General features: G+C 35.2%; 3 protein-coding genes and 2 non-coding genes across 5 annotated transcripts; 2 read left to right on the top strand and 3 right to left on the bottom strand.

Annotated features, from left to right (window-relative positions):
- Window positions 1-19,569, bottom strand: LOC111434072. The gene is made up of 3 exons (XM_023071365.1): window positions 19,562-19,569; window positions 15,298-15,300; window positions 1-1,457 (listed from the first exon to the last, which is right to left on the bottom strand). The coding sequence occupies exon 3, from the start codon at window positions 1,257-1,259 to the stop codon at window positions 168-170; it is 1,092 nt and encodes a 363-aa protein (XP_022927133.1). The 5' UTR covers window positions 1,260-1,457; window positions 15,298-15,300; window positions 19,562-19,569; the 3' UTR covers window positions 1-167.
- On the top strand, window positions 3,249-3,321 carry TRNAA-AGC. Its single transcript has one exon. It is a non-coding gene; the product is annotated as a tRNA-Ala (tRNA).
- Window positions 4,981-5,053, top strand: TRNAA-AGC. The gene has a single exon. It is a non-coding gene; the product is annotated as a tRNA-Ala (tRNA).
- Window positions 8,021-14,168, bottom strand: LOC111434071 (protein phosphatase 1 regulatory inhibitor subunit PPP1R8 homolog). The gene is made up of 3 exons (XM_023071363.1): window positions 13,943-14,168; window positions 12,824-13,425; window positions 8,021-9,206 (listed from the first exon to the last, which is right to left on the bottom strand). Exons 2-3 carry the CDS (start codon window positions 13,297-13,299, stop codon window positions 8,393-8,395), a joined length of 1,290 nt encoding a protein of 429 aa, XP_022927131.1. The 5' UTR covers window positions 13,300-13,425; window positions 13,943-14,168; the 3' UTR covers window positions 8,021-8,392.
- On the bottom strand, window positions 17,872-24,626 carry LOC111434070 (C2 and GRAM domain-containing protein At1g03370-like). The gene is made up of 9 exons (XM_023071362.1): window positions 23,812-24,626; window positions 22,364-23,605; window positions 22,105-22,287; window positions 21,685-21,974; window positions 21,471-21,587; window positions 21,113-21,375; window positions 19,237-19,411; window positions 18,853-19,125; window positions 17,872-18,768 (listed from the first exon to the last, which is right to left on the bottom strand). Exons 1-9 carry the CDS (start codon window positions 24,179-24,181, stop codon window positions 18,577-18,579), a joined length of 3,105 nt encoding a protein of 1,034 aa, XP_022927130.1. The 5' UTR covers window positions 24,182-24,626; the 3' UTR covers window positions 17,872-18,576.

The following is a 24,626-nucleotide window of genomic DNA, read 5'->3' as shown; positions in this document are numbered from 1 at the left end:
TTACAACGTGCTATAGTCAATTCAGCTCAAACCATCATTTAGTTAACAATCTAAATAGCAGCCAATTCAGCACAAGCTCTTGAACATACATCAATTTTAGATATGAATAGACATATGAACAAGCAAAACAGGTAAATATTAACATTTAGAGAAGGAGATTGAACCTGCTATCTCTTAGCATCCTCCAATTTCTCTTTATACAACTTCAACAATCCAGGAATCAGCTCCTTATGAGGGTCGATGAATTTGTCTAAGAATCGGCTTTCAGTAGACTCGAACACCATAGGAAGATTCACATCTTTCTTAATCAAACCCTTTGACAGCAAAACTTGATAAACAAAGCCTCTTGGCACAATCCTCTTCTTTAAACTAAGTGTAATCACAGCAGGTCGCTTTGCAACGTATGAAGTTTCACATCCAATCTTGTTCACAAAGAAATCCATTATGCCATTGATCTTGTCCTCCGAAGCCATCATGCACCATGGATGCCTTCGAAAAGCGACGAGAATCTCTTCTTCAGGCCATCCCCATTTCTTGTAAACTTCAACTTTTTTTCTCCATGTACATTTGCTCATTGCTCGCATAGCAAAAACAGCAAGAACAAACTTCAATCGCAGAGGGTTGAATCCCATTTCCTTAACGTCCTCCACAATCTCCTTGAATCGGACGGTGTTTACCAAGAACACTCGTGGTTGGTACTGAAGAATGGTTGCAATGTTGGAATCAGGAACTCCAATTTGTATTAGAGTTTCAACATTGGGACGAACAGTTTGGAGATCCCAAGTGAGAATACCTAAAGACCGTTTTATGGATGCGATAGCCTTCTCCTTAGTTTGAAGTAGCACTTGAATGTAATCAAAAGCTGGAATGATTTTTCTGTCTAAACTTCGCGTTAAAATCGAAGGAAAACCACACACTAATTTGGCAATCTCGGGGGAAGAAAGGCCTTTCGATTGAAAGAACAACAATTTTGGCAATAGCGTCTTTTCGGGGTTCGCTGAAAGAACTTGAGGGAATTTCTTGACAAGCTCAGAGATCTGTGTTTTTGAGAATCCATGATTCTCAAAGAGCACGATTACAGGCTTCTCATCGTTCTCTGGCCTGACAGAATTAGAATCCGGCGATGCAGATTTTGGAGATGATGCGATCTCAGAAGAAGTCGATGAGTATCTGAGAGATTTCAACGGACTTTCAGAAAATCCGTGAGCAAAGACTGATGATGGCTGCCTGACTATAATGATCCGACGAAGCAACAACATGACTGTGAAAACGCGAGGGGAAAGAAAACCTGCTTCCTCTTGAGAAGACGAATCAGAGAAACACGAATGCCTCGCAAGAGTAACGAATAATGAAAACGGGAGGCGGAGGAGTGGCAGCGAGCGGCGGGGAAGGGGGAAAATGGGAGTCGGAGGAGTGACAGCGAGCGGCGGGAAGGGGATTATGAGAGAATGGCAGCCGGAAAGAATAGGAGGCGGGTTAGGGTTTCATATATACTATCATGAAGACTAAATATAAGATTAATTGATTTTTTAAAAAAATTAAAATGTAATTGCCATATACTAAGTTGAATTTATTTAAATATTATTTATTTTTAATTTTAATTTATAGCTGGGTCAGCAAAATTTAAATAGTTGAACGAAAAAAAAATTTAAAAAAAATTAAAAAATTAAAAATTATTAATAGTTATTAATTTTATTAATTATAGTTTATTATTAATAATTAAAATTTTAATTTGAATCAATTAATTATACTAGAAAGATAAACCATACTAAACATAAATAATAATAAAAAGATGATATTAATCTTAAAAGTTAAATAAAAGTAAATGAATTGGATGTAGTGATTCTCAAGCGGTTCTCGATGTCTTAAACAATTTTCTTTTTATACTCTTTCCTGTTTGTGTTCGGACCCTTCCTTGAATTCGTTCAATTAGATGTTAATGTAAATGAAGCATAACTATAGATTGACTCTAAAATAACGTGTTCAAATTATAAGAAAACTCAAAGAGGCTACAATGACAGAATTTACGACTTTAAAATTTTGGATGAGAATTCGTTGTATGTATGTTATAGAAATTACCAAAATACTCCTAGGATAAGACTTCGAGATGCATGTTGGTTTTTATGCCTTCCGTAGATGTAGGAAGGGACTATGCCGGATTATAATTTGAGTTGGACATTTCAAATGAGTAAGCTATGTAAGATGTAAAGAATTACAAAAAAGTCCTTGAAACGTGCATATCGAATAATGGGAAAGACATGATCTAAAGATCCCTGTACCATTGTACGACTCTTGTTCGTTCACGCCAAAGACCAGAACCTACTTGATAATCTACGAGACAAAGAATAGCGATTGAGAGTATAAAAATACTCGGTAAGCAACGTACTTGTAGACTCTTAATTGTGGTCCTAGAGATAACTAATTCCATGGCACTATCATCTAGCTCTTTCTGACTCATAGATACCTCAACCTTTCCATTCTCGGGTATGATTCATTAGGCCCTATATGGCTAATAGTTCATTCGAACTTTGTCTAGAGGCATAATTAAACTAGCGGGGTTACTTGATGTTCTAAATGTGCTTAACCAATCTTGGTTCGCACAAGTCTTTATGTGATATGTGTACGAGAACTGGGCGCCCTAACCAAATCTCATTTACATAAGTCTTTACAACTCAAGTCCACCGCTAGTAAATATTGTCCGTTTTGGCCCATTACGTATTACCGTCAACCTCACGGTTTTAAAACGCGTCTACTAGGAAAAAGTTTTCACACATTTATAAGGAATATTTCATTCTCCTCTTCAACTAATGTGGGATCTCACAATCTACCTCCCTTGGGGGCCTAACGTTCTCGCTAGCACACCATCAAGTGACTGACTCTAATACCATTTGTAACAGCTCAAGCTCACTACTAGCAAATATTGTCCGCTTTGGGGAACGTTTGAAAGTTGCACAGTCACGGAAGGGGTCATTTTAGAGCACAACCCGTCTTATATTTTATTTGTAAATATATCTTAAATATATTGTCTTTTTAATCTCGGTATGAGATTCGGAGTCCGAGCTCTAATTTGGACAAAAACTCAAAATGGGATACCCATAAATACACACGTGGAATGATCAATTCTTGACCATTTTTTGAAATCCAAAGAAATAGCCTTCGTGGACAAAAGGTCTATTGAACACTTTTCACGAAGAAATTAAATTAAACAATTGAGATAAAAAATGAACTTGACTTAGGGAATACATCAAGGGGATGTAGCTCAGATGGTAGAGCGCTCGCTTAGCATGCGAGAGGTACGGGGATCGATACCCCGCATCTCCAAATTAGTTATTTCTTTTTCTAAATCTTTACGGCGGCCCAGTTGCCCATATTTTACGGCGTTCTTCTTGGACCTTTGGTGGGAACCCATTTAACCTCAAAGACAAAGGCCGATGAGGAAATCTTTTTTTTTTTTTTTAATAATATAAATAAAATATCATATGTTTTAATAATAGTTGTACAAAAAAATATTAAAATATTCTTGAAAGTAATAGAAAAAAGATCAATAAAAAGAATTAAAAAATATTTATGTATAAAATAATTATTACAATATTAATTATAGTTTATTATTATTAATTTGGATAAATTAATTATAATTCAACACAAAATACATCTAATTGAGAAAGAGAAACAATATTAAACATAAATAATAAAACAAACCATAAATAATTTTTAGAAATAATTTATTAAACATAAATAATAAAACATACCATAAACAAAAATAATTTATTAAACTTTTTTTTCCATCTTTTTATATATATTTTTTAGAAATATATTAATTTTAAAAAATCAATAGATAATTTTTTATTTTTTAAATAATATTTTAGAAACCATACCATAAATTAAATAATATTTCAGAAACAAAAACATAATATATTTATTATTAAATATGATTTCCAAAAACTCAAATTTTAATACATTATTCACATAAGCATATATATATTATATATATATATATACATCTATATTAATTCAATAAGAAAAAAAAGGGCTACCAATGGGATGTGGATTAAAATTTCTGCGTCTGATTCTATTTATCTGACGAGAAACTATCTTTCTCCACTCATTTGAATTTCATCATCCTTATTTTAGGGCATAATTCACCTATCGAAGTTACTCAATATTCTAAGTGTGCTTAACCAATCAAATACTCATCACTTTGGTTCGCATAAGTCTTTATGTGATATGTGTATGAGAACGGGTGCCCTAATCAAATCTCGTTCCCTAGGGTGGACCTAATAGGTATGGGTAAGTCGTACTATTAGAAACCTCATGGTGTCCCTAATAGGTTCCAACTTACGTTCAGATATGGGCATTCACAGGTTTTCCACTACCTATTAGGCTTTCTAGAGGTCAACTTAGACATATCTTCCTATACACACTCATCAAGCATGAAAGGATAAAATCACAAGTTGTTAAAAATGAGATACAGAAGCGAGACCGAAAGTACGATATTCATTAAAGTTCACAACGTTTAAATAGGATACGAGCTACCAACTAACTCCTACAAACAAGATAAAATATACTCCCAACCAACTCTTAAAAATAAGGGAAAAAATACTAAGTGATTAAAAATATATAAAATATACTCCGAGCTCGTTTGAGACTTTGATTTCTGTGATCTTCAAACTCTAAGTTCTTTGAAATTTTTGAATATGTCATAAAATGAACCAAGATTAAGGAACTAGAGAAAATTTTAGGATAATAGTTTTGAAAACGACCCAAAACGTCGTGTGAACAGTGATATCTTCTCCATATTTTCTCCAATGTTTTTCTTAATTTCTTCCTATTTTCGTATTTTTCTTGTCAATTTAAAAAAAAAACTTTATATATATATATATATATGTTAATTTCTTCCTATATATTAAAAAAAAAAAAAAAAACTTATTTCTGGTCAATTTTATGAAATTAAAAAATTAATTTTAATTTTCTTCATGTCAAGGGGATGTAGCTCAGATGGTAGAGCGCTCGCTTAGCATGCGAGAGGTACGGGGATCGATACCCCGCATCTCCAAATTATAATTTTCTTTTTCTAAATCTTTCCGGCGTCTCAGTTGCCCATATTCTGCTGGGCTGATGCAACGTCGTTATCTTTTGGGCCTTCGGTGGAGAGCCCATTAAGCCCAAATACAAAGACCGATCGAGGAAATCTTTTCTTTATATATAAATAAAATATCATATATTTTAATACACAATTTTTTTATTTATATAAAATTATGATATCATTATAATACAATATTAATATTAGTCATTTGATTTTCAAACCTTTTTATTATTATTATTATTATTATTATTATTATTATCATCATCATTATTATTATTATTATTTTACTTTTTAGTCTTTAAATTTTTTAGTTAATTCTATTTAGTTAAAAAAAAATGAAATTTAAATAAAGTATATCATATATATTTATAAATCTTGTACTATTATAATAATTTATTAATAAATCAATAAAAATAATTCCAAAAATATTTATGAATAAAGTAATTATTACAATGGAATATTTAATTTTATTATTATTAATTACAAGTTTAATTTAAATAAATTAATTATACTTGATATCTTACACACATTTTTCTTATCATATTTGTGTTCGTAAGCTCCTTTGAATTCGTTCAATTAAATGTTGATGTAAACAAACTACAACTACGTAGTCCTACCCCTGATAGATTGACTCCGAAATAATATATTCAAATTATAAGAAAATCGAAAGAAGCTACAATTGCAGAATTTATACCTTCAAAATTTTTATTTGTTCGCGTATGTCGATAAATTGAGAATATGATTCAAGTAATAAATGCTTGAGTTTCTTTTAGATCCCAACTCCAAAATAACATTTGCACGTAAATGTGTGTATATATATGTATATATGTATATATATTCCACTCATACTAATTCGAGAAAAGAAAATAGGTTAGGGGCAGGAACAGGAACAGGATGTGAATTATAATTTTTGTCTCCGACCTCATTTAGCTAGGAAAAAAATCTTTTCCACTCCATCTCCACATAGCCGATGGAAATATGATATGAGAAGAGGATTAGACTGAATTCTCTGTCCAAACCACCAAGGAAATTCCATCATCCACATAATTGCTTCTTCTCACCCTTGTTTTTCTCGCTTTAGATGTCCTAAACAGATTTGCAAATTATATTATGTTATAAAGTATGTCATACATTAGTTCTTGATTACGGTTTGGTCCCAGCATATGTCGCGATTTTTATAATTGTTTGACGTATGTGATGTTATGGGTATGCTATGATGTCAGATATGATAGATGCAAGCTATGTTATGTTATAAATGTATCGATTATGTTATGTTATCGATGTTGTATGATACATAAACCTCTATATATCATGTTATGTAATATATGTTATAAGTTCGCTCAATGCCATGTATGCATGTCTCATAAGACGTTACATCATGAAACGAAGGGAGGTATGATTTGCATCATACGTAATATGATATGAATTGATATTATGAACTTTATGCATCTTGATACTTCCTATCATGACGAGTATAGACGTATACATTAAGATATCTATGTTTCACCATTATGTTATTTGAGCTCCTTTCCCTCCTTAGTTTTGGCAACATGAGCATGTGCTGACTGAAGGGTAGGCCAAACGAATACGGGTGGGTCTATGCACGTGCGTATGGGCCGTGTACATCCAATTTTTACCTAGACTGGAAAGTAGAATTCAAGGCCATGAAATGCTTTTATGAAAAGATAAGTTCCACCATAAATACTAACGTTTGCATTTCCCGACTCTAACAGTTGAGCTACTTACCAAGTATTTTTAAATACTAAACCCACGTGCTACGTTTTCAAGTAAAAATAAGGCACTCCTGTAACGACTCCATTGCTTTGTTTCTGCTATTCGATTAATTTTTACTTTTAATTGAAATAAATATTAGTCGATGTCAAATTTGTCAAATTTATCAAATCTTTGTTTATTTGGATCCAACAGATCCAAAAGTTATTGAATTTTTTTGGTGGAAGAAAGTGGACCCACACACCCATCCCTTCAATCCTATCAACATTCCATCATACTCCAATCAAAATCAGTCATCATCATCACCATCTTCCCATATCAATTTTAATGACATTTTCTTATCATTGCTCTCTGTCCTAATCTCTACGGCCACAATACTACTACTACTGTCATTCCAAACCATATGCTTTCTTTCTAGACATTGACTTCTACTTCAACTTCAAGAAAACAAGCAAAATTTTCAAAAATAAAAAGAAATATAATGTCGAATTACATATCGAACAGGTTGTAATATACGACGAGATTCATGAATCAGATAAAAAACCAATCGAGATGGAAGTCTTGAGCTTTTAGGTACAAAGGGGAAGGGAGAGGACATTAGGAAGGTAGGTTAGGCAGTCACAAAAGAAGCATGATGGAATAGAATTAAACATATACCAAAATGGTAACAGTCAAACTTGACTCTGATTATGATAGAATACTACAAACACACCAAAACGCATCCAAAACCAATTCTCTTTCAGTGGGATGCCACTGTTTTTCTAAACTTCTAACTAAGGAATTCTTACCAGACAACTGCTTGATAGGAGTGGCTCTAACTAACATCTATGACTATAAACTTCTACCCCATTCATATAAAACCTCTTAAAGCCCCAAGACATGGAGAATTAAATTACCTGTTGCCATAATTGACTCCAGGAAGCATCTTTGATGGAATCATGAAAAGACAACTTTTCAGCCCAAAAAAGCTCGAACAAGCTACTCTTGAGCTCTAGATAGATATCCTTTGTAGCCTGCAAATCTACCTATTAGTACCTGCAGATATCCTTTGAAGAGAGCGTTTCCATATGAGGAATAATATAATAGGAATAACACTGACAAAAATCCTTTTCAATCAGAAACCCTTTCTACGAAACAGAACATTACAAAACAGTAACTGACATGCGAAAAGAACACATGGTGTTCTTAGCCAAAATGAAAATTTAATCATGAAGTGTGTACCCTTCACCAGAAAAGCAACAACCACTAACCTTACAGACGACCAGCACCCGTTTGATTTGAGGATGTGCCTGTCTGACAATTGCAATGAAAATTACGCAATTCTTCTCATTTCCTCCATTTCTAAGCAGTATAGACTTCCGAAGAGAGAATCTTAAATATTATGATCAGGTTTACATGTGCCCCTTAGTAGAGCGTGCAACTACAAAAGAAAATTCCTGATGGACTACATCGAAGTCTCCGGTTACATTTGAAGAAGAAAAAATTCATATCCAGAGAATTGCTGCAGCCTTCGAACTCCAACCATTTTGTCACAACGAAAAACTACACAAACTTCCACGATCATTCTGCACATTGTGATCAATTACCAAACAAGTCATCATCACTGTCGTTGATATTGGCCCTGTTATTTTCTTCGTGGTTCTCAGTGGAAGCTTTACCAATCGAAACTTTAGGAGGGGAAGATGGTTTATTAGCAGTACCAGAAGAAGAATATGCCCAGGATGAACCCACATTTCCTGAAAATGATTCTCCGTAAAGGTCATCATAAATTCCGCTTTTTGATGGATTTTTTACCCTATTCAAGATTTCTTGTAATTTACCAGTCACGCCTTTTGGACAGATATTATCTCCCCTCAAAGAAGACTGCTCCTTGCCTTTTGGTATTATGGTAGTCTGCACCAGAGACTCATATTTCCCAACTAAACTTCCTTCTTTAACACCTATTGGACCAGGTTCCGTCCCTACATCTGCACCATCTGAAAACCCCACAACTTCAACCAGCTCCCCTCCAAGTTGATCCCTGAAAGCCACTCTCATCTTCCTAAGCTTTTTGGTAGGTCTTCCATGCTGTGCATCTTTTGCACTTGCTGGGTTGTTGTCTTCAGATGATGAAGGCAGGCCAGATTTGGTAAGACCTAGGCGATTTAGTAGTGTATTATAAGAAACAACAGCCTCCTCATCAGATGGATCAGGAGGTGGTGGTAAATCAAACTCGGTGGGCAATGGGGGACGAGCAAAAAGTGCTGCATTATTCTTTCTCAAGATATAAGTTCTTGTTGATGCAGCAAACCGCAAAGACTGTCCTGCTTCTAGCTCGACCGGAGAGTCTTTAGTCAATCGCTCATTAGCCACAAAAGTTCCATGAGCAGATCCCAAATCAATTACATATATGCTGCAAAATCAACTAATACTGTTTAATTCATATGGCCATCAAAAAGTATCTTTTGATGTTGAAAATTCAGTAGTGCAAAAATTAATAATTAAGAAAGAAATAAAATCAGATGGCTGCTAAATCGTTTTCTAAGCAGGTCAAGAAAACCATCCCTTTTATGTACTAGCAATTCTCTAAACATTTAACTGGTTAGTCTATTCTAGAGGTAATGCTTGTGTAATCCATGAAAAAAAAAAAAAACTGATTTTTCATAAGAAACAGAGAGAAAAATAAAAGATATACAAGAGAATACAAAAAAGACAGCCCAACAAAAGGAGCTCAACAAACTACAAAAAGGGACCGCAATCCAAAAGAATAAAATCTAAAGAGTCCAACAACCTACATAAAGGACGTCAATCCAAAAGAATAAAATCTAACAAATAACTATAAAAGGACTTAGCCAATGATGCCTACTAAACTGTGGCATTAAAACTAAAACCTCCCACAACTCCCCCTCGAATCTCTCACCTCCTCTCAAATATCTTATAATTCCTCTCAAGCCAAATCCCCATAATGATGGCAAAAGAACAGGTCTTCCTAAAGATTTTGCCCTTCTTCCAAAAAGGGGAATTCAGCAAAACCTCCTTGATCATAATCCTGCAATCACTATTCTGCACCATGGACATTCTGAAGACATTGAAGAACTTAGATCAAATCGACAAAGCAACCTAGCAACTCCAAAAAGTTATGGTCAAAGTCCTTCTACAAACCCCTAATAAGATAGTTCAGTTGAGAGGTGAGAGAAGAGAGAACGGGAGGAGAGATAAGAAGCAGAGAAAAGCAAAAGGGAAAGAACGAGAGAAGGGTTGAGAGAAGAAGAAATCTAAGATTTTTAAATAATAAATCCACTTGAGAAAACCATAGTTTTTGTCGGACAAGTCTTTTTCAGCCTTTCATGTTCACCATTAGTCTTCACCACGCACTCTAAAGTATTAACGTTCTCATGTAAGACCTGAACTTAAATCTCTCTGAAGATCTTAACCTTCCAAAGTGAGAAAAATGGAGTCAATAGGGGAAGCGAGAAAACCCTCAGATGTTACAGGAGAGAGCTGGAAAAAAAAGGCCTTGTGAAGGACAAGAGGTCAAACGAGAATCACTCCTCCACATTTAACATGGAAGTACCTCAAAGGCAGCAAAAGCAAAGCAGAAAGTTCTGATAACTCGAGAGGAACCCCATAACAAAAGCCACAGACTACAACATTAGATCTGGTACGGATAGGGGAAAGAGAACAAAACCTTGCATCTCGCTAAGTACCTAATTGAAAAAACATTTTTACCTTTTCAGACTCTATATGATAGATAGGTCCTATAAAATAAATATATGCTTTTGACATTGTCATGGACACCTATTATCATTTTCATGTTCAGACCAATACAGTTCAATTATGAGCCTCTCAAGCTCTAAATATCACCTTTGAACTGACAAAAAAATTAACCCTTTTTTCATTAAACAAGAAATTAGACAACAAAAATTTATACTTAACAATCACCCCAGGAAGTCTCAACACTTTTGAATTACATGTGTTGAAATTATCAAAGGATAACAACATCGCCAAAAAAATAAAAAAATAAAAAAATAAAAAAATAAAAAATCAAGAAAATTCATTGATGCTTTCTAAGTCCGGGCCTTCAGAGGTACCTAATAATTATGATTGATATACCACTAAAACAATCCAACTATTAATACAGAGGACAGGGATGAATCAAGTAACACTAACAGCCACTTAATAGACAACTAGTAAAATAAAGCACACAGACTTCTGTACGTAATTCTTGCTTCAAAAAAGTGAAATTGGTGTAACAAGGGCTATGTCACTTGAAAGGCTTGCATGAAGGCCATGGACGGAAACTACTTACAAAATCCAGCAAAAAATTCCTCCCCAAACAGACCCAAACTCCACAAATTTAGCTACAAAAGGGTTGCCGATTAAAATCAATACCAATGGCCAATTAATTTGACGCCCTACAAATATGTAGGGACAGAAAATTTCCATTTAGTATGGTAAGCACAGGACCTTCCTAAAACATAATAACTTAATATCCAACCATAACACACAATTCTACCCTTCAACCAATTTCTCCACGCTCCTCCAAAAAGTTCAATTTTCCTAACTACTGAGCCCACAGTAGAACCACAGTTCACCGATGATGCAGTAGGGAAAGGCAACTCAAACTCACTGGCTGATATTGCCTACAACCATCAACCCATCACAATCACATGATTTATAGTACATAAAAAGAATGTCCACAGCAGCTTATGGCATACACCAATTTGCCAATTCCACGAATCCAATTTAGTACCCTTATATGGAGGTGGATGGATTAACATTCAAAGGGCTCTTCAAACTTATCATCTCCAACATTGATTGCACAAAGAATAGATTATTCACATCTACCATCACCAGGAATACCTCATCTTGTAAAAGAAAAGAAACCCAACATGAGGAGCTAACAATAAAGACAAAATTGAGAGGCGCCACCTCATTCCAGGGAGGTCTTTATAGGAACTCACAAAAACAAGATGTGTGTTTGTTAATGATCCCAAATCTGCTCAGTAAGCCCATTGTTTTATCACATTTTAGTCGCTAGAGACTCATCAGCCAAGTGGATCACACTGCAAACAGCTTAGTTTTATTCTAAACATGGAAGAAAGTATATTTGAAAGAAATTGTAGTAACATGTTTTCATTTATGGATTGGATGCACCCCTACCACGCCTAAATCTTATATTTCAAGTGAAGTTAGAGCCTTAACTAGCATCAAGTAACTGAGTTATATAGTTTCTACATTGGTTGTGCTAATGTGGTGGAATGGAACCACGTTATCTTGCTCACTTCTTTGATCACAGAAAACACAAGGGAGCATTTCCATCTTCTCCCTACTCGCCAAAATCTAAACACCTTGGTGACAGACACTACCAATCTTGCAACTATGACCATTCCTTCCTCCATTTGTTTTATGAACTCCTCCTTGGATTTCACTCTTTTTCTTAATAAAAGTGGTTTCTTCTCCAATAGCATCTTCGCTCTTGTGAGTCCTTAAGATCCCAGTTGAAGTTTATTCCCAGATATCTGATTTCCCTTTGTTCATTGACTCCTTTAACAACATTTTTCCATCTTATAGCCATCGTGCCTATCTTCCAATGTGATTCTAGAGGCAATCATCAAACTATAAGAGTTTGAATTTCTTTGACATGATTATTTCTTTTACCAATTCTTCTACAACCTTATGAGTGACCTCCTTACAGGCTACACCAACGCACCCCAAAAAAAAAAGGAAAATGGGAAAAGTCACTCTATTTATAATCACTATTTATAATTATTAATCATCTTACTCAACAAACTCGAAAATTAAAAAATAATAACTACCCTAATGTAGGTTTTTCATTGTGTCAATGATGAGAACATGAACATCACAACGTATCAAGAATATTTACAATTAATTCAAATTTTAGAGAAAAATACTTTATATATAAATAACCTGTAACCTGCAATCAAATTCAAAGGACTAGTAATGGGTTAAAAATTAGGAAATAAAACAAATAAAATGATATTATTGCCAAGAAAACAAACATCCAACCTTCCATTCTTATGAGGAATAACAGCAGCATGTTGGCGTGATACAGACTGGTGATCAAGCACAAAATCGCAAGTATGGAATTGTCTCCCAAAAATGTGTCTCCGCCTATCCAGATTAATTCGATCTATAACCTCACCATCCTTTAAGACTTCAAGATAATAAACGCCCGCACGTGGTTCAATTGCCCAGTCAGGAGGCTGCCAAGTGGACTGACTTCCTCCAACCTGAGTTGATTGCTGAGTCTGCCCCACTAATGGTCCTGCTTCAGGTCCAGTAAGTTTTTTTGAATCATGGGATTGATGTTGGTCAATGGATTGAAAGTGCGAAGATCTTGATTGTGAATATTGAACGAGTGGTTGAATGCCTTCTTTACCAGAAGATTGAGCAGAGTCATGTGAAGTAGAATTGACAGTTACAGAGAACGGTTCCAAGGTCTGAGCCTTCTTAAATCTATCGAGGCCACTTCTTCCATACATTTTCTAATCTCTATCACTTACAGATTAAATAAATGCTCTTAGGCTGAGGTTTATTGTAATTGAAGCACAATGTGACATCAGCATCGAACTTCAAATGGTCCACAGACCTAACAGCACATATTTTCACTGAAAGAAGAAAACATGAATCATCAACTCTTTCAATTTTTTTTTAACTTCATTCAAAGTCTAACTGTATCAGACAACACGCGACTGAAATAAACAAAATAATCAAAAATAAAAATGGCATCGCAAAAGTCACAAGTTAATAACAGTCACAGATCTAATAGTGTATGCAAAATTGGAACTGAGCACAACACAAAATCTTGCGGTAGGGAGCATAAACAAGGAGAAGGGAGAGAGTTAAAGTTCCAACAATTTCGTTCAACTAGGGCAATAAAAATGAAGAACTTAGACATTGATCAGAGAGTAGAAACTCAATGCTGATGTTAAATTGAAAAGAAATTGTTGAAGAAGTTAGTAGAACTGAAGTTTCAAAGAGTAAACTGAGGACATCAAAGAAAAATTGAAGGAGAAAGAACGTAGTAAATGAAGAAAACAGTGAAGCTCCTTGAATTGAATTCGATTTCATTGATAGTTGAAATACGTCGATTGAAGAGAAGAGACAAAAGAGGGAGAAATTCACCTGTGATAGGGTATCGGTTGAGAGAAGGGTGAAGTAAGAAGAGGAGATTTGTGGAGAGTGAGAGCAGCGGAGTCCCTGATATCTCCGGCCGTCCAAGTGGCGGACGGTGGCCTGCCGTTCTTCCTTGAATCGCCCTATCTTTCGGCTTATGCTTAATGCCCAAACCCAAATCGCTCTTTCGCTTCTCTCTCTCTCTTCTCTCTCTGTTGTCAAAGTTTTCCTTCAAAATAAGTTTGTTTCCAATTTTGGGTAAATTAGAGAAATTATTAACCCTCAAATTTAATTTGTTTCATTAATATTCTTAAATTAAAAATTTTATTTAAAAATATTATTTGTTTTAAAAATACTCTCAATTTTCACGAAAATTCATTAAAATGTCTTTAAAACTTTTTTAAAAAATAAAATTTGTATTGCATGTGATAAAAATTGTTAAGGATTTTTTTTTTAATTGAGGTTAAATTAAAAAAAAAAAAAAACTTTTGAAATTCTTATATAGATCCAGTTGAATACTATATTCTGTAGTGAATAAGATTATGAATAGAAGTCTGTTCGTTTTTAATGTATTATCAAATATTATCTCTTGTGCATGAATTTAGCAAACAGTAAATTATATTTAAAAAAATACCCTTGAGAAAATGTGTTTCAAACGTGCATTAAAATAATTAAAGCATTTATTATAGCTACACAAAAACGCTATAAAAATTTTCAAACTTTTTATAACATAGGTTGTCACGACATACAAAAACCGCTACAAAAGATCATTTTTCGTAAGTTATTGTTTCTAATATATTTCAGTGTCAATACAAAATTTATAATTTAAAATATATACAAACATGATAAAGATAATTTACAAAAATATCATGCTTGGGTACGCCTTTCTAAATAATTTAAAAACATGCAATTTAACATAATAATTTCAAATAATAAATTCTCATGCTCGTCACTCTCGTGTTACAGCCTTGCTCTACCTAAAAAATCATTTTAAAACCGTTGCGTGAGGTTCTCTTCTATTGAGGTCAAATATGCAAACGATTATATAGTTCATCGATTAAAATCAAGAGATGTTGATGGTTGATTACTTGTAACACGGTGTGTAATCTACTCATCTAAAATAGTTTTCAGCAAACACTTCTTAGTGACCAATAGCGATTGGTTACCCGATACACACAATGTCTAACCCTTACCATGAAAATAATTTTCAACAATCATCCATGTGAACAATAGTGGTTAGTTGCCTGATATACACAGCTTAATCATAGCATTCACTTATGTTGTCTCAAAACAATTATTTTCATGATCAATAGGCATGACAACAAACAACACCATGACAATCCATATAATGACATACACATACAATCGTATTTTAGAAAACAAAACAGTTTAGTTTCAATAGGAAAGTTTCTTACTTGAGATATATCCCTTAATGGCTACTAGACATATTAGTCGAGCTCCGACTTAGACCGAACCAAAATTAACATATCTACAAATGAATCGAAATTGCACAAGACATAACAATTCCAAAATTTTTTGGGCTTTATCAGTCATCGTTCTCTTATGGAATATGTGAGCACAATTCCTACTTTCCAAACGCAGGTCGTTAGTTGCTGCTTTGACTTCCAACTTTGGTACCTTGGTTACGATATTGAAAGTTAGAGATAAATATTAGTGGTACGTCAAATCCAGAATCAAGATTGGGCTAAAAGTATCAAGTCTAACGAAACTAATGGTTCACTCTTTTAGGTGGCGACGACAATAGTCGATGGATGGTTGCGGTGCACAGTGGTGATAATGGCGAGATACCAGTGCTTGTGGCGATCGATGGGTGGTTGCGAAGACCCACAAAAAGGGAGGACAAACATAGTGCTTCCAGGTTTGCTTCGATCGAGGATAAAAACCTATATCAAGTATCAAAATTAGGTACTATAACAAATGTCATCACTATCGGAGAAGATATTATGATGATAGGGAAATGTAATGATAACTCTTCAATAAAAGAGCTATGCCGAGCATTTTTCTCAATAATTTTTGCATACATCATTTATTCTAATTAGTAAACATGAAATAGTCGGTCGTGGTTCAACGTAAAAAGGTGATCCACTTGTATAAATCTTTTGTAGAGTGATAGAGATTTTATGTTGATTTTATAGAACTTGAAAGCAACCTTATTGACGATGATATGTTTACATCAATTGTTGAACGATGATGTTACAACAATTATGACAGCAAAATTTAATATAAATCTGCAAGTCAACTACCGAATAAAAAGCTTTCGGTGTGGACAAATGGGGAACTTCCATTGAAGAAGAAGAACAACTACGATAACTCTCTAATCTCGTACTTTCTTTTCTTATTTTATTAATTTTGTATGACTAATATGTTGATTCCTCTGTATAAATAAGTGGGTATGGACAGTTAAACCTTATAGGGGAGGGCGGAGAATTATATATTGTCTGTGTTATTTCAGTTTATTAAAGAGTTATTATTAATAATATATATGTTTGTTTAGTTAGACACTTTATATACATAGTTGTTTCTCTTATTCGTAGGAAGAGAGAGGAAGAAAATCCTCTTTAATACTTTAGTTTCGTATATAAAAGTAATTGAAGGGTTACGAATATTCTTTTTCTATAATATTGTTAACAAAAATTACAAAATAATTATAGAAGTAATCACTATGCATGATTTTGAGATGAGAGCTTCCGAATCTATTAAAAATAGCTAAAATTCACCACGTAGTTCGGTAACTTTTCTATTTACTCTACATTCGTTTAAATACTTTTTCTTCTTGATACTTAAATTCCCGTTCGCTTAATTTTTATACTTAATTTTCAATAATAAAAGTAATCTAAAAGAATAGTTTTACATAAGGAGAAATAAATGGTTGGTTTTACAAATTTACCTCTAAGGTAAATTATCAAAGTTCTATTAATTGATTAAAATAGTTTAAATTAAAATACTTAAAAAGTTTTAGTGATGATTTGGTTAAATTTAAAGTTTAAATTTATTAGTATTAAGCCTCCAATAAGTCAAACATCCATTAACAAAAATTTAAAATTTAAAAGTTGGAGAATCTATTTAATATAAAATTAAAAGTATTAGACAAAACTAATTTTAAGACTAAAAAAGATTTAAAATACCTTTTATGTTGTTTATAATAATTTTTTTGTATTTTTTAAATTTGTGTCTTATGTTAGTCGACCTCATTGGAGTAAACCCTAATTTGAAAGGTTTGTCAATTAATTATTTGAATCCGTTGAATAATTCTTCGGGGTGAGAGCAAATCATACCGCAGGCTTAAGCCTCGACACAGGTGGCGTTCTTTATTAGGATTAATAACACCACGATTGTCTGATACTCTCTCTGGGAAAAAAAGGTTTTAGAAAATGGGGAAAGATAATATTTTAGAAAACATTTGGAAATTGATTTAAGAAATAACGTATAACCTGGTAAGAAGATCTGACAACTTAGTCACATCTCACTCTATTAAATTGTGAGGCATTTTAGTCTTGACAGATGTAGACATGATTTTGGCAAACGGTCATACGCCCCTAGATTGACGTAACAAAACTAGTAAACACCTATCTAACATAAAAACAAGTAAAAGAGGTTTGGAGCGGGCACGTGCACAAGCAACGCACCCTGGACAAGCATGACTATGCCATTCGACACACGACAAGGCATTGGACAAGCTAGCCCTGACACTAACCTATTGAAACCTTATATTCCAAAAATCAAAACAAACAAGAAAAGTCACAAGTCCTTATCCCTAAAAATGTCTCGGTCTTAGATCAATAAAAAAATTGAACTAAAAACATATCGTTACATGATTTACAATGTACAACGAATTAGCATTCTCATGCACCATAAAACAACCAAGAGACTTCTACATGACATTCGGCACACAACAAGGCGTTGGACAAGCATAGCCGTGACACTAAACTCCTGAAATCTTATATTCTAAAAATCGAAAAAGTCACCAGTTCTTATCCCTAGAAATGGCTCGGTCTTAGATCAATCAAAAAATTGAACTAAAAACATACCGTTACTTGGTTTACAATGTACAACGAATCAGCATTTATGTCTCATGCACCGTAAAACAACCAAGAGACTTTATGTCTCATGTACCGTAAAACAACCAAGAGACTTCTACGTGATGATTCGCCATCACTAATAACACCTGCTAGTAGATCCTGCCTATCAATGAATGATTACAAACAACCTAAGGGTATAAACTAATGAACAAAGAATGTGACCATGGCCACGTCGAGACCAAGTATTTTACCTATGCCATCCTCATCGAGAGGGGAAGCACTGATAACAACTCTCCAAGGGGCTTCTGAGTTTCAACGCAGCAACTCTATGCAAATGTAGCACCAACTTCCAGCTGACTGAGATAAAAAAACCAGGTTTCCAAAGGTCAAAGCAAGCTCCATTCCATCAAATTTAAGCATTCACCTCAGAGTTCTCTCTCCGACCAATCATATGAAGCAAGTAAAGATTTCAATACGTGCTAGCCAATCAAGCTTGAATCAGCTAGACGTTTAGCTGAAAAGAGAAGCAGAATATCACCCAGCATCAAAGCACCAGCTCTCCCCTGCGCACGTTTAAATCTCCACGAACATTAGATTGAAGCACTATTTTGCTGCAGATTCATTCTCAACGAGTTCAAAAGTCGCTTTCAGACGATCTTGTAGATTTTTTTGGATGTTTTTTGTAATCCTTTTCTGATTCTTAGTGCTTTTCTGCCAGGCCATTCCAAACGATACTAGTACGCTGCATCCCTTCAACTTAGAAGGTAAATCCTCAATTTGATATCTAAGGTGAACCTGCAAGGAAAGATGCATTGAACAAATCAATGAGCTCCAGAGTTTTTCAAAAAGACAGGCAAGATAATAACTCAATATTCATACATTGAAATAGTCGCCAAGGGGAACTCCATGAAGAGTCAAGACCTCTTCAACGAGCCAACCATTTTTGTTGGGAAGTGAGTATCTTTGTTGTGTACTTGTCACTTCCACTCTGTAGTGGGAGATACGTTTGTCAAAAATATAATATATTTGCCTCTCATAAACATTCTCCTTCTCTGATTCCCATGGAGTAAATGAATAATTAAGGCAACCAGCTTTCTCCATAACTTTGCGCTCCAACTCAGCCCCATTAAATAGCTCCATAGCAACGCTGGTCTGGAAGCACCAGCAGAAATATTGTTACAACATAAAATAAACATGGTAGTATAGTAATGTGCAAATCAAGTTCATGTGCACAAAATTAAGAGAGAGTGAAAGAGGGCTTACAGGAACAGAAAGTGTGGAAGAGAGAACCTCAGACATACTGACTTCAGTGAGGCCCAAAAATGATCCACTCTCTTCAGATTGTAAGCAGCCTTTAGCTTCAGAAGATTCTTCTTCGACTATTCGAACTTTCTGCTCTGGACTCAAAGATTTGGCCTTCCACAGAGCCATGATTGTCCTATAAATCAATTCAGAGTTACTTTTTTTTAAATTTTTTTATCAAAGGAATCAGATGCAAAAGTTATTGGAACATTGTTTCTAAATGCCTGAACACAAAGATTGCTTCCCTACAATTTGGGGTGGTAAACAATATGAACTCATGTAACAGCCTAAGTACTCTGCTAACAGATATTGTCCTAGGTTTCCCTTTCGGGCTTCCCCTCAGGGTTTTTAAAACGCATCTGCTAGGAAGAGGTTTCTTACACCCTTATAAAGAATGTTTCATTCTCCTCTCCAACCGATGTGGAATCTCGCAGTTCACTTTTGGGAAGACCCTATCAGTCTTGTCAAGGGTGCGAAATACTTAAGAGCAAATCAAAGAGGCTAATTTCAATCATCATTTGCCATAATCAGTTTGTCTTCATAAAGGATAGACAAATTCTAGGCTCATTTCTAATGGTTTACCAGATAGTCGATTAAAACCTGAGAAAAATGAAGCAGCGGTTGTCAAAAGTGATTAAGGTGAAAGCTTAACGTAATGGGATTTCCCATCTAGGGAAGTGTTCTCCGATGGAGAGCTGCATATGTAACACTAAGGTTTAGCCTTTAAAATAATTGAAAAGACAAACTGAAGTTAGACTAAAGACATCCAGGTGCTGAGGCAAGTGATAACATCTCACTATTTTCATTTTAGTTTAGCTCATTTCTTGAGCCTATTTGGAGCGTGGGCGGATGCTAAATGTTTGCAAGGTTTTCATATTGGAAGAAACAGTGACATCTGTTAGATGACTATTTTATGTTCTAATGCACACACGAGCTCGAAACCTCCTTCAGATGCTTGAGCTGGCTTCAGGGTGAAAACTAACTAGCAGAAAACTGTGATCACTGGATCCACATTAGCTAGCAGAAGATAGAAAATCAGACGATCAAACTCCAGTAAACTGATGGATAGTGGCTCCTAACCTATCTGGGAATGCTGATTGGAGGAAACCCTAGAAAACTAGAAAAATGGTTCAACTATCTCTCTCTCTTCAAGAATTACTGAATGAAGAAGTTCGAGGATATCAATTTGATGGGATTCAGTTTTACCACCACTACAGATTGGAGATATATTAAATCTGTATGATGCCTACCTCTCATAAGAGAAGACAATGAGTGACGCCTAACAATTGATATCAAATAAATAAGTGATGTTCCATATGCTAATAGTCATGTATTCCAATGGAAATGATTTTCAGGAGAACAAAGGACCATTTTCTAGCAGCACAACGAGAGAAAAGAAATAAACATTAGGTGGACTCAAGGCTTTGTAAATATCCAATTATCAAAGTGTTCAAATTACAAGAGAACATTCGTGTATTTACAAAGCCCCTACTCCACCTATTACTAACTAAGCAAAACAACCAATCCTTAAAACTACTAAACAACCAAATGAACCACTACTAAACAACCTATTAAGTGATCCTAACATTCTCTTGTATTTAGAATCTTACTACAACATCCCACACAGTCCTACACATCCAAGATCCAATAATGTTAGGGAATAAATCTTTTTCTGGATAAGAATACAAGTACATATTTCTAGAAGAAAAGAGCAAAGAATTCCATTTGAGACAAGAAAATGAGTAAGTGCAAGTACCAAAAGAAAAGAGTCGACAAAAAGGTCACGACATGAGTAAAAAATCAAATGTACTGAACTAGCAAGCGTGTACGAAATTACCTCTGTGCTACACCAAAGGATACAAAGGAATGGAAATGAAACTTCAGTCTGCCTTCCTCATCTAGTGTCTTTGCACCGCTCCTTGCATCCATACCTCTACCTGGTCGGAGAGTGATAACAATAATTGGACTGCCCATTGATGAAAGAGTAGGAGCAACAACTTGAATATCCTCAATGTCCTCCCACAGGAAAAAGAATTTGGTCTTGTGCCCAAATATATTTGCATGGAAACCGATGACTCTAGCTGACAGAAAGATGCGCCCCTGGACAAAGCAACTAATTATTAGATGAAACTCATGAAGTATAATTTTAATTGCTGGATGAAAATAATCAATTAACTATGAAATAACTAAAGCACCTGAATTGGCATTTTACGTTTCAAATGACACGTAAAGTCATTAATAAGAAATTCTTCAGCTGGAAGCCCAAATAGTTTCTGAAAGGCTGAATTCGACTGAGGAGAACGCAAATTGAGCTACAATTCATTGCAACTAAAGGTGTTAGTATTTGAATGGAGAGAGAGATATCCAGTCAAGAACGTAAATTCTAAGGTAGAATGCTAGGCTATGTACCTTTTTCCCAACCTCTTTTTCCATTTTACTTAAATACTCTTTAGCAATATTAACATTGCTGCCTCTGGTATTATCCAAGAAAACTCTCAAGTGCAATTTGGATTGGCATGTTTGAGCCAACTTCCCCTGAAGGGGTACCCAAATGTCAGCCAAATCTGAGATACTAGTCTTGAGGAAATTAATCTCAGCATATCCCAAAGATGTAGCCTCATCAAAAGGCCCATCGAAATCATAAACTTCAACACCCAACACGGAGGGAGGTTCATCCATTGCATCAAATTCAAAAATTTCTGAAAGAAAAAAACGTCTGTGTAAGAACACTAGTGTGTATCAAGTATAAATTTAAGACAATAGTTTCTACATCAAAAATAGGTTTTCATGATTAATAACTAACAGGTATCAAACATATTACAAAAATACCATTCCATTGAGGATCAGATTTTTGGAACTTGATTGAGCTGTTTTTTGTTTTTCCATTACATGTAAAAACCACATATGGGTCAGATAATCCACTTGAATCAACTGCGGCTAAGCTACACCCTTCAATTAGAGCAACAGTAAGCAACCATCCATCTCCCTGTGCTTTGACTCCATGATCACTCCCTGTTATAAAGAAAGGCACCGCAATCAGATAGAGCTTGTAGTAACAAACCGGCTGCATGCGTTATACTGAAATTACCTTTTCGCAGTCTGGCTCGCATGAAGCGTGAAATCATCCCCCAAACACGTTCACCCTGCAGAACTAGGACACCACACACAATAAATTCGCCTATTGAATCAGGTAGGTCGAGCCCTACAAATTCAAGCCCCTGAATTGTGCTAGGTGCAGCCAGCCAAATATGTACAAGCACGTACAAAGCCATAAAAGTAGTGAACACAACAGTACAATTAGCAAAATATTGGACAGCAAGTTTAAAGGTTGACTGTTGTGGCGGTGCCTGCAAAGACGCCAAAACCTGTTCCTTGTTTGATCCAATAGTCTTTTGATCAACTGGAGGAACAGTCTGAGATAACAAGCTAGCATACTGATCAAAGTTGTCCTTTATACCTTGCCTGGCTCCATTCTCAATCATTCCTTTCATCATAGTGCTCTGCAGAAAATTCATTCGCCATGAAACTACCAGTCGTGAAGATTTTTCTTCTGATGGAAGCTCAGGACCAGGCGTTATGCAGTAAAGTATCTCTACTTTGAACGTGTTCCCATACATTACATCTGGAGTGCTTACAATAGCTAGAACTGCATAAACATTTCCATCAGCTTTTAAGTACGTTTGTTCCTCAAATGCTTTGACAGCTTTGATTAGTTTTGTTGGAGCCTTAAGATATGATACTGTTCTCTTTAAGCTTTCACCACCATTCTCAAACTTCCAATTTCCAAGTTGCAGTTCTGTAGTCCCCTGAAGGTCAGCCAAAGATGATAGAAAGCTTGAATCTGATGAAAAGAGTAGAGAATTGAGGTCAGATGGTGCAATGGCATACAATTGATCAACCATTATTCCTGGAAAATTCAATGGGGTTTCAGTTTCTTGATCTTTTGACTCCAATACTTTTATTGCTTCTTCAAATGTGGCCATAGAGGATTGCTCTCCTGAATTGACTTCCAAAACTTCAGAAGCAGGGATTTCAGATATCTCTGATAGGTCAGTAGCTCGAGACGAAATGAGTGAAGCAGAATCTAAATTTTTATGAAACATTTGAGCAAGACGACCAGCAAAGGTCTTCTGTTGAAAAGATCTATGTTCCTTCAACGAACTTTCTCTTTGCCTCACTGGAGATGGTGAGCTAGATTTGCCACTATGAGACCTCGACGGTGAACCCATTATTTCATCAGTGGAAGTCTTTGGATAAGATACATGACCATTAGAATTGAAGTCTACAAATGCTTTGGTTTGAGAAAAACATATAGCAAGAAGGATTTCACCTGCCAAGATTACAACAAAAACTTCCTCAACTCCTTTTCAGGAACCATATTTCATAACAAGAAAATGAACATTGCTCAAGGAGAATTTCATCACAATTTCAGCAACACAACCAAAAATTGGATCACACATCATGAAATAATCATCAACTTCTCAAAAATAAATTTGTAACGAAGAAACATGAAAAACTATGGAGAACAGAACATACCACAATCCTTCTGCTTGAACTTTTTGTTTTTAGGTTGAATAGAATGCCAAGTAGTACCAAGCGACCCATTATCAGAATTAAAAGCCCGCGAAATGGGTATCTTAACCTGTCCAACAAAATCATCATTGAAATACCTATCTTCATCCAAGACAGAAATCAATAGCTCCTCGTCAAGATCATCCACCCGGAAGCTAAACTCTTCCCCCCAACTTGGATTCAACGTCTTCTTAACCACCTTGGTCCTAAACTTCTGCCTACCAAGCTGCAACCGAACGTAGGGGTCACTAAATCCATTTAGATCCGTCGCTGGTAAATTCCGCGCCTCTATTACACGAACAGTAAGCTTCATATTCTTATACCCAGAACACATAGAATTCTACTCTCAGAGATAAATTGGAAACGGAAACAGAGAATTAGCGTGGCAATTAATGAAAGAAAGTGAAATGTTCGAAAAGGTAGACGAAAATGAAATCGAAATGGGGCGTCAACACCCGCGATGACCCAGTTAAAACAATGAGAATATAAACTAATTGGTGTTCATCCGAGCGCTGCAAGAAATTAGAAGAAACGCATTCGTAAACTGAAACAAGATGGGAAGAGCAGAAAATCCGGAGGAGCAAGAAATTGTTGAGGAAAAGATAGAGAAAAAGAGGGGAAATGATTTGGAAGTTGGATGAAGTTTAAAGTGAGCGAGACTTTTAGCCATCGTGATCGTATAATTACAAATTGCAAACCCAATTGCGCGTATACGGCTGCGCCTTCTTCCTTTCCGTTCCCCTTTCTCTTTCTTCCTTTCACGGAGCATATAGATTGGG

The sequence above is a fragment of the Cucurbita moschata genome, unplaced genomic scaffold (assembly GCF_002738365.1).
Source record: "Cucurbita moschata cultivar Rifu unplaced genomic scaffold, Cmos_1.0 Cmo_Scf00044, whole genome shotgun sequence".
Lineage (NCBI taxonomy): Eukaryota > Viridiplantae > Streptophyta > Magnoliopsida > Cucurbitales > Cucurbitaceae > Cucurbita > Cucurbita moschata.
Note: the sequence above shows the minus strand (reverse complement) of the source record. Positions and strands in the feature narration are given on the sequence as shown.